General features: G+C 41.3%; 1 protein-coding gene across 2 annotated transcripts in view; it reads left to right on the top strand.

Moving 5' to 3' along the window:
* The window catches only part of HACD2 (3-hydroxyacyl-CoA dehydratase 2), a 91,750-nt gene extending 80,521 nt beyond the window's left edge, over nucleotides 1-11,229 (top strand). Inside the window, exons 5-8 of one of the 2 annotated variants that reach the window (XR_003432835.1) lie at nucleotides 997-1,118; nucleotides 3,174-3,352; nucleotides 8,220-8,395; nucleotides 10,479-11,229. Coding sequence is in view for 1 of the 2 variants with exons in the window: in XM_027106609.1 (XP_026962410.1) it covers nucleotides 997-1,118; nucleotides 3,174-3,352; nucleotides 8,220-8,302 (384 nt within the window). In the remaining variant the exon portion in view is untranslated. Of the gene's footprint in view, nucleotides 1-996; nucleotides 1,119-3,173; nucleotides 3,353-8,219 lie in introns of both variants that reach the window. The other variant, XM_027106609.1, reaches the window with a different exon arrangement.
* Nucleotides 11,230-13,148: the final 1,919 nt, after the last annotated feature.

Genomic DNA, 13,148 nt, shown 5'->3' with positions numbered 1-13,148 from the left:
GGACTTCCCTGGTGGTCCAGTGGTTAAGACGCCACACTCCCAATGCAGGGGGCCCGGGCTCAATCCCTGATCGGGGAACTAAGATGCCACATGCCGCAACTAGAGAGCCCACATGCCACAACTACTGAGCCCATGCACTCTACAGCCCGTGCACCACAACTAGAGAAGCCCACACACCACAGCGAAGACCCAGCGTGCCAAAATAAATTGATTAATTAATTTTTTTTAAAGTTAAAAAAAAAGTATATATTTTTTTCAGCATGAAAACAACTTCAGAGGAGGCTAAGTATTCCAAAGCTCTTCTGGCTTTAGCCACCTCCTGTGATCAGCATGGAAGCTTCTGTAATCCTTGAGTTAAACCAGGCCTCATGGAGGCAGAAGTCACCAGTGGGAGAGAATAAATGGGCCCTGCCTCGTAGCTGGTCTCCAGCCTCCCTCACGTGAATTCATCCTGCCCAGGGAATTAGCTTCAGTTGTGTTTTAATCATTATATTGCCCTTCTTTGAAACTTCCTTGGATTCCAAGTTGTCATGCAAATCAAATTAAAATTCTTGTTAATGGAACCCAAGGTTTCCACCAATTCACCCTTCTGCCATCTTACCTAACCATTCTTGGCTCCTACTAACGCCAGTTCACATTCTCCACATCAGGTCAGCAGACGAACATGCAGAAACTCACTCATCGTGTGTGTTTTTCCCTGTGGGCTACAGCTCATATAATTTCCCCTCCCTGTCTCTCTTACTCATCAGTAAGCCGCATTCCTTCTCACTTGGCTCTACACAATTGTTGTCATAGGCATGCATGTGTTCCTTTATGTGGTAAGCTCTTTCTGTGCTGTGCTATGGCCATTGAGAAGAAAGACCAGGGGCTGTGTCGACTTCTTCAACCCACCAGCTCTGTAAGGGGGGTGAGGGACTCGGCTCCCCACATGGTGAGTGCTTCTTTGTTAAGATGTTTTATGTGTTTGCTTTTGCTTTTGTCTTCCTTTTCCTACAGGTACAGAGTGAAGACAGTGTCCTCCTGTTTGTTATTGCCTGGACAATCACAGAAATTATCCGTTACTCCTTTTATACATTCAGTCTATTAAACCATCTGCCGTACCTCATCAAATGGGCCAGGTAAAGAAGTACAGGGAATGAAGACTAACTTTTGAAGTGATCTATCACTGTATTTTTCCTTTATTGCCTAAATACTATTTTTTATTTCTAAAAATAAAATTGTGAGAATTCCCTGGTGGTTCAGTGGTTAGGACTTGGTACTTTCACTGCTGTGGGCCTGGGTTTGATCCCTGGTCGGGGAACTAGGATCCTGCAACCTGCACGGCGTGGCCAATAAATAAATAAGTAAATAAATATGAAATTGTGTGAGACGGGTTAGGTAGAAATCTGATCTGTAGATTTCATCAGAATAAGTGACTGTACATAACTTTAATAGAAACACTTTAAAATTTTTTATCTCTACTTATTTCCTTGGGATCAATTCTTTTCAGTTAAATTATTCAAAAGAGATTTGATATACCATGCATTTTTTGTCCATAGAAAATTTTACTGATGAGCTTCTGCCATTTTGATGGATTTTGGATCAAGTCCAATTCTTGTCTCAATTTTGCCAACAAGATAACTCTTAAATTACTTTTTAATTAATAACAAATGTTACATGGCAGTTTTAGCATATTATCAGTTTAGTTTGCTTTGATTATTTTTAGCAGTAATATTTGTTATGAATTGTGTAAAAGGCTGATAGTTCATCTAATTATCTGAACTAATGTGTGACACAGTTGTGAGCAGTTTTCTGAGTTAGAAATGACTACAGGAAGGAGTGACAAAGCCAAAGGATCAAAATTGTCCTTGGGGGGCTTCCCTGGTGGCGCAGTGGCTGAGAGTCCGCCTGCCGATGCAGGGGACACGGGTTCGTGCCCTGGTCCGGAAGGATCCCACATGCCGCGGAGCGGCTGCACCCGTGAGCCATGGCCGCTGAGCCTGCACGTCCGGAGCCTGTGCTCCGCAACGATGGTTCCTAGACAATTTATGAGTCTAGTGATTAAACAGAGACATAAACCAAATGTCTCCAACATTTCAAGCATGTGAACTTCTCCTTTTTCTTTTCTTTTTTTTCAATAAACAATTGTATTAGGAAAATGGGGAAAATATAGCAGTTTCTAACCAAGCTGGGCAGACTTGTGAAAGCTGTCTATCCTGGTTATAGGGAAAGTTTATTGACCAAACCCTGATTTTACAATTAGAGAAAGATTCTTTTGTCCATTGTCTTCTGTGGCCCATGGAAGAGTCTTCCTTTTCCACCATCCTCCTCAGCGTGGCTGAAGGTAGCAATGGAGAACATGTCTTTCTTTTGTCACAGATTTCTCAGCATGATTCCTGTACCTGGACATTGAGAGCCCAGTATTTATTGTCAGCCACAAACAGCCAAAGGCTTTTTAGAATCTGAGCTGATGATGTCTTTAGCAATACTTACACCTCAGAATGGCTTCCCGTTAGTTCCATAGGATGAACCTCTCTGAATTGTTTTTGAAACCTGAGGAACTCCTTTTTTTAAAGTGAAAAAAATTGTGTGGAGTCACCCATGTGATAGTAATTGTAGTTTTTTTGACTGGAAAATTATGTAATGACTAAAGGCTTATCATAAAAATTTTTAATGTCTTTTAAAATTAGGATATATTTTATTTTTCACAGTAGCACGTACAGACATTTGAAAAGTTGTAGCAGTATACACACGTTGGATGTGCTGTTTTTTTCAGTCCACAGACCAGACTTTGGTGTAGATTGTAGGGATTCCTAGACACCATGCTCCGACACCTTCCCCCCCAAACTCACCCCCACCCCACGAGGCAGGACCCTTCAGTATAAACCATGACTCAGTGCCCCTACTTCACCAATATTTGGCATCATCTCAATTATTTTAGGGAGTTGTTTTGAAGAGTTGTTTATTTAGGCCAAATTTTGAGGCTGACCAAACACATTTTTTTAGAACATTCAGAAGCATACTTGCTTTGGCCCTTTTCAAAAACTGGCTTGTAAAACCTGAATTTAAGCAGTGGGTAAACAGGGAGATGTATAAACGATAGCTTTCTACCAAGTAATCAGTATTGGTGGGGGTGCATCTTTCTACTAAAGCTGGCTTCGAACCTCAGTAATGAATGTTTTGTTTTGTTTTAGGTACACGCTTTTCATTGTGCTGTACCCAATGGGAGTGTCAGGAGAATTGCTCACAATATATGCCGCTTTGCCCTTTGTCAGACAGTCTGGCCTATACTCCATCAGTTTACCTAACAAATACAATTTCTCTTTTGACTATTACGCGTTCCTAATTCTGATAATGATCTCCTACATTCCAAGTAAGTAGATGTTTATGCATATATTTATTTATGTTTCAGAAATTGGCTCAAGAATAACTAGAGTGAAATGCCTTTGGTTGTTTTTACACCGTAAATCTAATTTATTGGGAACGCTTTGGTTTTTGTTGAATGCCGACTGTCAGAGGGAATTTTCTCTGGTAGTAATTGAATAAAGATGAACCCTTCTCAATACAGCTGCCAAAATGCAGTCCTTCTCAGTGTATGTTTTAAACAGTGAATTCCAGGATAGGTTAACTGTCTATTGGAGGAGAGTACTGAGTGGAAAGCCATTAAAGACCTTACCTTGAGTTTTTCTGTCTCTTGAGAACTGCTTGTTGTGGTATTTGAAAAACACTGTAAAGAGATTTTTACATTTTTACTGTATCAAAATAGACAGTTACTTCACTTTTAAGGAATTGATAGTTAACTAGAAACAAATAAAATAAAAATAGATTAATTTATTTTTTCTATATTTCTTACTTTCTTGTTTGGAAATAAACAGAGCCATCTGAATAGGACATAGTGTTATCTTCAGGATGGTTTCCAATTATTTTAATAATTCTGAAGGTTTAAATATATGGATAATCAAACATGTCTATCAGCACATGAACAGAGAGAAAAAGCCATGTTTGAGGTTTCTCTGAAATGAGTCACGTTTGCTGAGGAAGAGTTGTTTACTCCTTTTCTCAAATTCTGATGTTCAGTTGCAATCCTATGATTGATTTCCACATATCCAAAAGGATCTTGTTTTACCCAAGGACACGTAAAATTAATGTTTCTTCTCATTTAGCTACTTCCATAGGCATTGTGACTCTGAATCTTATTTTAGTCTGTGAGAGAGATGCTATGTTCTCCCCTAAACCTCAGGTTGAATTCAGACTGGAGAGTTGGATTTTTCTTCAGCCCACAGAATGAATCATCCTAACAATCATAGGTGACATGTTTGTGTCCCCCTGTGGAAAATTGCATTTCATGCGTTGTGAGAAAAAAAGCCCACCCCGATTTCATGTGAACGTTTATCTTGGAGAAGTTCTTGGATGCAGTTCTGCTACATGACTCATTTTCTACTCTTATTAATGATCAAGTCCTCCTCTCTGGTGCTAGAACCATGGTGGCTAAAGGCCATCTCTCTTCCAATGTAAAAGGTAGCTGATTTTCAAACAAAAGATAAATATGGAAGAGTGTAAAAATTTAAGTAGTAAAAATTAACTTAGAGCTTTTCACCTTTCTAATTTTGTTCCCCTAGAGTTTCGTTTCCAGTCTCTAGAGCAACAGTTCCTAATTGCAGTTTTGCCACACCCAGGCTAACACATATCCCAGCGAGCACCACAGGATTTATTTAAATTCAACATAAGTCTTTGAATGGCGATAGATGCTGTATTGGGTAACTGGGAGAGGGGCAAGGAGAATATCATGAAATCAAACCAATAACAAGGTGCTGCGTCATTGTCAGAAATCTGGGGCCCCTACCTCAGAGTTGCTGCAAGGTTTTCTGTCTGTGGAAGAGGAGGAGGGACTCTGTTCCAGGAGCAGTTCTCCAGGGCAGCCCGTGTCTGTCTGCACCTCGGAGTCTTCTTTGTGCTCTGGTGGGCAAGCAGTGCTGCCCAGCCTTTTGCTTCTGCCTGCTGACCTCTCAGCGTAGCGAAGGGGCCTGGTCAAGCACAGGAGGATAGGATGATAAGATTCCTGAAGGAAAACAAGCCCAGTTCTCTGGGATTGTCCTTCTTGGCCTGAAAAGAGAGAAAACACAGACCTTAGAGCCAGCTGTCTTACAGGGAGTAGGGCAGCGCTCTCCTCTCAACAGACGTCTGCTTTTACCTCAATCCTTCCCCCTTCTTCTATTCTCAGCCTCTTTTTGATAAGAGAACTTGGCTTGGTTAAAAGCTGTATTCTTTCATTTCTAAGGCAGCTTAACTCTTGTAGAACAAGGACAGGGATTAAAAGGTTCCCTCCAAATCCCTAACTCCCCACCCCAGTCAGGATGGTCATGCAGGCCATATTTGTGTCTGCTGGCACTCACTATGCTTCTGGCCTGAGCCAATGGCCCTGAATGTTTTCAGTTGTTTAGGTTGTTAATACTGAGACCAGTTTGTACAGTTCATTCCAGCCAGCTGCACATTTCCAACTTTCCAAAACTTGGTATTTATGAGAAGAAAATGCAGAGTTAGGAGAGGTTGCTGTTGATAATGCAGCTTTCTTTACCAAATTTGGTTTCCTTTCTACAACTTACGTTTCTTTTAACCCTCTTTAATGGGGAGTTAATGATATACATATCTTACATAAAGCAGCGCCTCTTCATTATGGTCCTGACCTGCTGTTGCATTGGTGCACACATAGCCCGTATTGTGTGTGGCCCATGAGCCACAGCCATGGGAGTTTTCTCATATCGAGGTGCTTTGGAGTCCCTTGCAAGATGCTCTTTTCCTCCTCTGCTGCAGATGCAGTATGAGTATGTACAGTATCCACAGGACTCAGTAGACATCTAAGTCCTGTTTACATCACCTCCCCCCATCCTTGTGCAAATTGGTGAAAGTTAGCTATAGGGGTGTTAGCTATAGCCTTAAAAAGGCTGTAGAAAGTTAGCTATAGCCTTAAAAAAAAGGCTGACAGAAATGAGAAACAATGAGTAGGGTGAGGGCGCCAAGAAGCAGGGCACTCTCCACGTTGTCAGTAACCATAACCGCACCTCTGATTTTTAGAGGAACAGAAGAAACTTGCCCCAAGCAGAGCATTTCCAGTTGCTCTCAGCCTTCAAGTCTTACGAGAGCCCCTTTCCTTACAGGAAGGTGGGTCCAGTGACACGCACAGCTCCCTACCCCGACTCCGACACGCCAAGCCAGACACACATAACGTGCACAGCCGCCATCTCCACCCTCCATGTCCTGAGCTGTAAGAGCAGAGGGTAGACTTCTAAATGGCCCGTTGGCAGGTCGAGATTTTCAGTGTAGTTAAAAGCAGTAGCCATGCATCTGGAATTGTTTCAGCCACTGTAGTTGAATTCAGTGTGAACTTGTGGGTAATTGAGATGGAGACAGTGTCACCCAAGTTCTGGTCACCAGGGAGTCACTCTCAGAGCAGTAGAGAATTTCCAACCCAAGTACCCCCATTCTCCTGGCCTCCCCCACACATTCCTTTCTCTTGGGCACTGAGAAACCTCTGGAAGATGTAAAAAAAAATGAAAGGGCCATATCGGCTCTCCAGTTCTGACCCCTGACCCTCTGTAGCCAGCAGGCCCTTGCCTGGGGGATGAAGAAGGTGTACTTGGCTGTCTTGCTGCCACTAAGGGCCTAATGAATGGCTTCTGGATCGTTGTCCTCCCTCAGAGCCTGTGGGGCTACAGCCACCTTATGAGTGGCGTAATAACAAATGCAGCCAGTGGAAAAGTCCTTGGTGTACTTTGCCTCAAAGTTTCCCTTTACTAAAGTAGGTCTGTAGAAATGTGACTGGCCACACATTTTCAAATGATTACAATTAGCATTCCTTATGGTTTAATTATATCTTTACTTCCAGTTTTTAGATTATAGAGCTTGTCAAATTTTCTGGCTTTCATACCAAAATAGTTCTCTCACTGTTGAATTTTATGCACAAGCTGGGTCTTTTCTGTGAATAACTTCCTGCCTGCAAATAGTGAGTGGAGTGGATGGCAGCCCAGTTCGGCACTGGGGCCTCCTCTGCAGTTTGTCAGATCTGTGTGCACACACCCACTGATGTCTTGGAGTACTTTGGGAGGATCATTTGACATTTGGCCAACTTGGAATCCATTTAAAAAGGAAGAAACTGTGAGAGGAGAGTTGGCAGTAGTAGAAATTACCTCCCCCAAAACACAGGTTACTGTCTAAAAAATAGAGATTGGAGCGGTTGGGAAGGGAAGGAGGGATAGTGTACATCCAAGACCATCTCACTGGAGTTTTTCACATGGTTTTTGAACCCCCAGTTTACAGTAACCTTGTGAAGGTCAGGTAGTTTAAACTGGCATTTCCCAGCAGGGACACTATAAGCATTTGGGATGACACAGTTCTTAGTCATGGGGGACTGTCATACTTTGTGGATTTTGGCATTCCTGGCCCCTGGTGCTGAATGCCAGTAATCTACCCCCTTCAATACTCTCCCCCCACCCGCATTTCTAAAGACTCCCTAGGGAGGCAGGACCACCCTATTCATTTGAGAACCAGTCCTTTTTAAAGTAATCTATTAAATGACCAAGAACAGAATCTCCGGTGCCTGAGGGCTTGTTTTTCATATGGACTTTTTCCTCATCCAGACCTCGCTCAGTGGGGTTCAGATCAAATGTCACAGCGTTCCTCCCCCTCTTCAGTCTTCCCACTCAAAGAACAGCCTTTCTCTGGTAGTACTTTCAGGAGATCCTCCCTGATGACAGTGCAGTAACAGAGAGGCCGAGACTAAGAGTCAGGAGCCCCGAGCCTGGTCCTGACTCTGTCAGTGATGTGCTGTGAGACCCCAGGCACGCGCCCATCCTCTCTGGGGCTTGAGTTCCTCCTCTGTGAACAGGAATAATAACTCCATCACTAGATTCTTCCCCTAGTTGTTGGGGAATCAGAGAATAAATGTGAAGATAATATGAGAGAGTGTAAAGAGTATCATTTGGCGGTTCTGTGGCATCTTGATTGGTAATGGTAATGTCACTAGTGTCTGTCATTCCAGTCCACACTACCCTTCCCCCTCGGCTAAAGCGGGAAAGTCAGTCCCTCTGTGTTTTTCCTCTCTCTCCAAGCCCACTTTGTTACCTTCCTTAGTTGCTGAAAGAGAAAGTGGTCAGAGAGTCAGAGAGGACCTCAAGTCCATGTGCTTTACATAGAACATGTGATTTTAAATCATCTCCTTAATGAATTCTTTCTTTTCTTTCCAGTTTTTCCCCAGTTATACTTCCACATGATACACCAGAGAAGAAAGGTCCTTTCTCATACTGAAGAACACAAGAAATTTGAATAATTCCTGCTTCCTGCACACCCCCAGAAACAAACTTTCCAATGACAAAAGATGCTGCAGACTTTTTCTGTTCCCAGTACGTTTCATAGAAAATAAGTAAGAACTTTTTTTAAAATACTAAAAAAAACCAAAACAAAACAAAAACCAAAATCCAGTGTCACGTGGGCCTGGGATTTTATAAAAAACAAAACAAAAGCTGTTACATAAAACATCCTTGCTGGTCCATCTCAGCATGTTCTTTCCACCAGAAGTTCCCAGTACTTATGACGGCGCTGGAAGGGGGTTTGGCATTTTTTATCCTCCTGTTTCCTTCATGTGTCTGATAAATAAATATCTGTAATACTAAATACTTGAGCGTTACAGTCTGAGTAATGAAGTTGTGCCCGCTCAGTGCCCAGCTTGCAGCAGCTATGTTTCAGTCTGCAGTGTGTTTAGCATTCCCTCTCAAAGTGCTTGACTGCATGCTGGAAGCCATTTGTCCTCTGGAATGCTCTGAAGTTATGGCTGGGACCTTCCCCCCTATCTAGTGAATGACTTATACAATGTATATATGTCTGTGAAACTTTGGAGTAGTGCCTATAATCAGAAAACAGCTAGAACCCTTTTGTTTGTTTTCAGTCGAGTCATTACTGCCTGCCACTACGAAGTGTGCCTGAATTTAATAAGTATGTGTATATTGTAGAGAAGCTACTTTATCTGGGGCTCAGCCTCAATCATATTTTAACAAAATGACAGTTCTCAGAAAGGGAAAGCTCAGTCACTAGTCAGCGACAAGTACCTTTCACAGTACCATTCTCAGAACACCCTTGAGCAGGGTGTTTGCCAAGAGCAATTCTTACTTAGGGACCTGACGCCAGTCTAGTCGCACAGGAGTAAAGAATCCATTAACGAAAGCACACGGAAGGCGTTACTCTAAAAATGGAGTCTGGAAGAACAGTCAGGAATGGGTTCATATGCCCTTATTATTTTACCTTCACATTTTCATTCATCTCTTCTGTTTGGATACTTTTCCTAATTATGGTCCTGTGTAATTCCCACCAAGTTGTAAGTCCAGAGGCAGTGAAATGTTCCAGTTGGGCAGTCATGAGCTAAAAGTAGTATTGTCCCCACATTTTGGATCAGCCAAGAAATACTTTGGACATATGGACATTGTCTAATTAACATCATGTCGCCATACTTTAATTGCTAAACTGTGCATTTAAGGCTCTTCAGGAAAGGGTTGGATAAAAATGTAAAGCCCAAGTTTAGATGTGCATTAGATTTTAAACACAGAGTGTTCTTTGTGCAAACTTCACCCCCGTTTTTTTTAATTGGTTGATCTGTAAAAGTCTAGCTAACTGACTGATTATCAATTAAAATATAATTGCTAATATTAGAAGTGTCGTAATGGAAAACTAATTTTTAAATGCTTATTTTCATAGAAGCTTGAAAATTAAGACGAAAATGAGAAGAAAATATGCAGCCTATAATTTAATGCAGGTAGATGTGTAATAAATTATTTTTGAATTAAACATTAAAATTCTGCTTCTTAAAGTTAGCACTCTTAACTTGGGCGTGTTGAGATTAGAATCTATTCTTGTATTTGATAAATAAAATATGTGGGAAAGATTATTTTTCATGCTTTTTCTTTTTATTTTTCCAAAAATGTATTTCTACTATAAAATAGAATCAATTTGGGTTATATTAGCCTTATTATTAATTTGAGTAAGATTTTTTTCATTTGTTTTTGGAATAGTTGTAGAAGATGGGATGAGAAATGTAGGTTTTCCAGGATTGCTGGCTTGGGGCTTTTATTCGGGCCTCTCTATTATAATTTGTCACTGTGAAAAACAGCCTGTCACAAATAGTGGTTATGCATCAAATTGAACTTTGGCAACAAGAACGCAGCGAACAACTCCCTTCTCAAAAAGGGTCTCAACCCCAGTGTGCATTTTTGTCCATCAACATTTGAAATGCTCGTTGAAGATAAGTAAGCCATGCCACCGTGTCCTTCAGTCACCTCTCTCAGTAACTGGTTTCTTTATCTCTAACATGAATTCATTTCTCTTTGGAAGTGGTGGTGTTCTCTTATGAATTGAGAACATCTAACCCCACCAGATGTCACATCTTCTTATAAAGTGTGAATGAGGAAGGTGGTGTTTTGGTGGGTATTTTGTCAGACTTACCGTTTTCATTTCAGGGCACAGTCAAAGGCATCAACTGCCCAGCCCCCCACCTGATTGGGTGTTTCAGATCCCCCACTTCGGGTACCACCTTCTGGCAGAAAATTCTTTGAGGTACGCAGTAGTGCTTTGTAGACACGAGCTGCTAATCCGCATCTTGCTGTGTTCTATTTGCTAAGGTTGGGTTAACACGTACTGACTATCATCAAAGGCACCGTGGAGAGTTAGTCATGGAATAAAGCACATCCTTCCTGATGAAAACGTTCCTCTGGAGCAAACTTCTGACAGGAAGGGTTTAGACAATGTAGCGTTAAGGCATGTGAAGAGATTGTGCCCTCACTTCCACTCATGTTTCTGGTTATTCGTTTATAATAAAAGGTTGGCATTGATGTGGTACAACCTGCAAATTATTTTCAATTCTGAGTTTCAGATAAAACGTTATAAGACAATATCAGTACATAATGCTCCTTTGAAATTTGGGTAAAAAATTATACAACCGTATATATAGTCATTTTTATATTTTTTCTATGTTGGGAAAACCAAAACTGTAATTTTATAAGTCTTTGATTCACTAAAATTATATAATTTAAATGTATTTTTTGTATATTTAGAAATAAGGAGTTCAAAGACTATGCTTAACTTTCTATGCATGCATTTGGAAGCTGTTTTTACCTGATAATGTAGTAATAAGTTGTATTCATAAAATACTGATCTGTGTTGCATTTCAAAATAAACTGGTGTGTGCTCTGCCTGGATTTGAAATACTGACCAGTGAGTCTAGTGATTTTTCACACTGAATTGGCCTGAGAATGGTGTTGTAGGATTACGGAAGAGTTACAGTTCTGTTAACGGATTCCAGCTCTTTCTTTACAGTTTTAAAATCTATTTCTGCTATTCACTAATGGTTCTACACTTACAGGAAAAATAAACAGATTATATTAAGAGATTTCCAAAAAGTCATTCTTCCTACCAGTCAGTCTTCAAGCTTACCAAGCCAGTCTCCAACCTGGCTGCAGAAGGACAAGACAGATTCCTCATATAGGTGACCAAGAAAAATAAAAAATTAATCAGTAGAAGATTGAGGGCCCTTTTCTTACAATGTGTGTGTGTGTGTTTTAATCTAACTTTTCTAATGTAAGTGGAGAGGGGAAATACTGTTGCCCAGCAATGTTCATCTTATAATAAAACCAGTACTTGGTCAAGTGGTTGAGTACCTCCTCCTGAAAACAACTCCAAATACAGAGCAATCCTGGGCACTACTTTACACACTGACGTCCACAGTAACAAGTGGGCAGAAAGACACTGAGAAGGGTACTCGGCTCAGCCACTTCTGACCTGCTAGTACTAGACCCTAGATTTCCTCACCTCATAATGAAAGTGCTGATGCGTCCCTGTGCCGGTCGCTTTCTAGTTATTTCTCTGGGTGATCTCAGGGTGCCTCCAGCAGGGACATGCCCCCTCCTGAGTCTGCCAAGTTTTTCTCAGAGTTGTCACCGTTGTCCAGGACCGTGGTCTTTGTTCCAAAGAGGAACGTTTTCTTTCTGAACGCTGTCTGGTCACAGGCATTACCAGCACAGTGGTTAGGACCACCTCTCTCCTCACATAGAGTTTAATCTGCTTCGGAGACAGGCTTTCATTTATGAAAAGAAAGAAAATTATTTCAACTGAAATTGAAGAACGGAGGTAAAGTTAATAGTAGAGGCTACACAGAAAACACAACCTTTCAGTCTTAGGGTGGTGATGGGAAACCAGCCAGGGCTTTGTAATTTGTCATTGTCATATTTTATGGCAATTATGTGTACTGTGTTAGCATAAGCCCCAGCCTGAGGAATTACCATTGGTATAATTAAGAGACCTACTGTTACACACAGCGTTCCGAAAATACTGCTGTGTTGTTCTGTTCCCTTTAACAAGAATGAAGACTAGCTTTGCAATTCCTCATTTTTTTTTTTAATCCCAGCACTACAAATAGACTGGTTCGTTGTTATACAGTTTAGTGGTGAAGAAACTGTTCTAAACAACTATTAGCAAAAATAGCCACACCTATTAAACATTCCCCTGCCGGCAACTGGGAACCAGAGTTAGAAGAGAGAGCTGTCTGGGGTTATTTTTGACCAACACTTTTACTTTAAACATGTGAGAAACTAATCTTTTTTTTTTTTTCAAATTTAGAGAGATACCCCGATACCCCTTATTGTTATAGGGGTAGGTCTCATTACCAAAAATAATCTTTTTTTCCCATAAAAAGGCAATTCACCTTAAAAGTCACTTGATGAGCAAAAATAAAATGTGAGAGGCGGTGTACTTAAGCACCTAGTACCCATTTCATAAATCTGCTTATGTTTGGAAATTGTGTTTTCTGTTCACTAATTCCAGAACATGGACTTATTACAACGGCAGTGCTTCCACATCTATCTTTGACTTTCGTGGATGCAATCCAGATGCATTTCCAGATGCTGGACTTCGTTAAAACCCAAAGGCGATTTCCGCCTCCGTGTTGTCGTAGCTGGGCTGTCCCGCTGGAGGGCAGCACCTCACAAGCGATCCGGGGCCTTGGGAGTCAAAGGCGTTTGGAACACAGCTTCGGTCCAAGGGCGCGGAAGGGGCAGAAAGGCGCACTATAGCAAATTAGTCACAGATTTCTCTTGTCCATATAAATTAAAGGCAGCCCGATCTTAAAGCATATT

Source organism: Aethalodelphis obliquidens, unplaced genomic scaffold (assembly GCF_003676395.1).
Source record: "Aethalodelphis obliquidens isolate GAN/ISIS:26980383/991018 unplaced genomic scaffold, ASM367639v1 scaffold1, whole genome shotgun sequence".
Lineage (NCBI taxonomy): Eukaryota > Metazoa > Chordata > Mammalia > Artiodactyla > Delphinidae > Aethalodelphis > Aethalodelphis obliquidens.
This window is presented reverse-complemented; position numbering and strand designations above follow the sequence as displayed.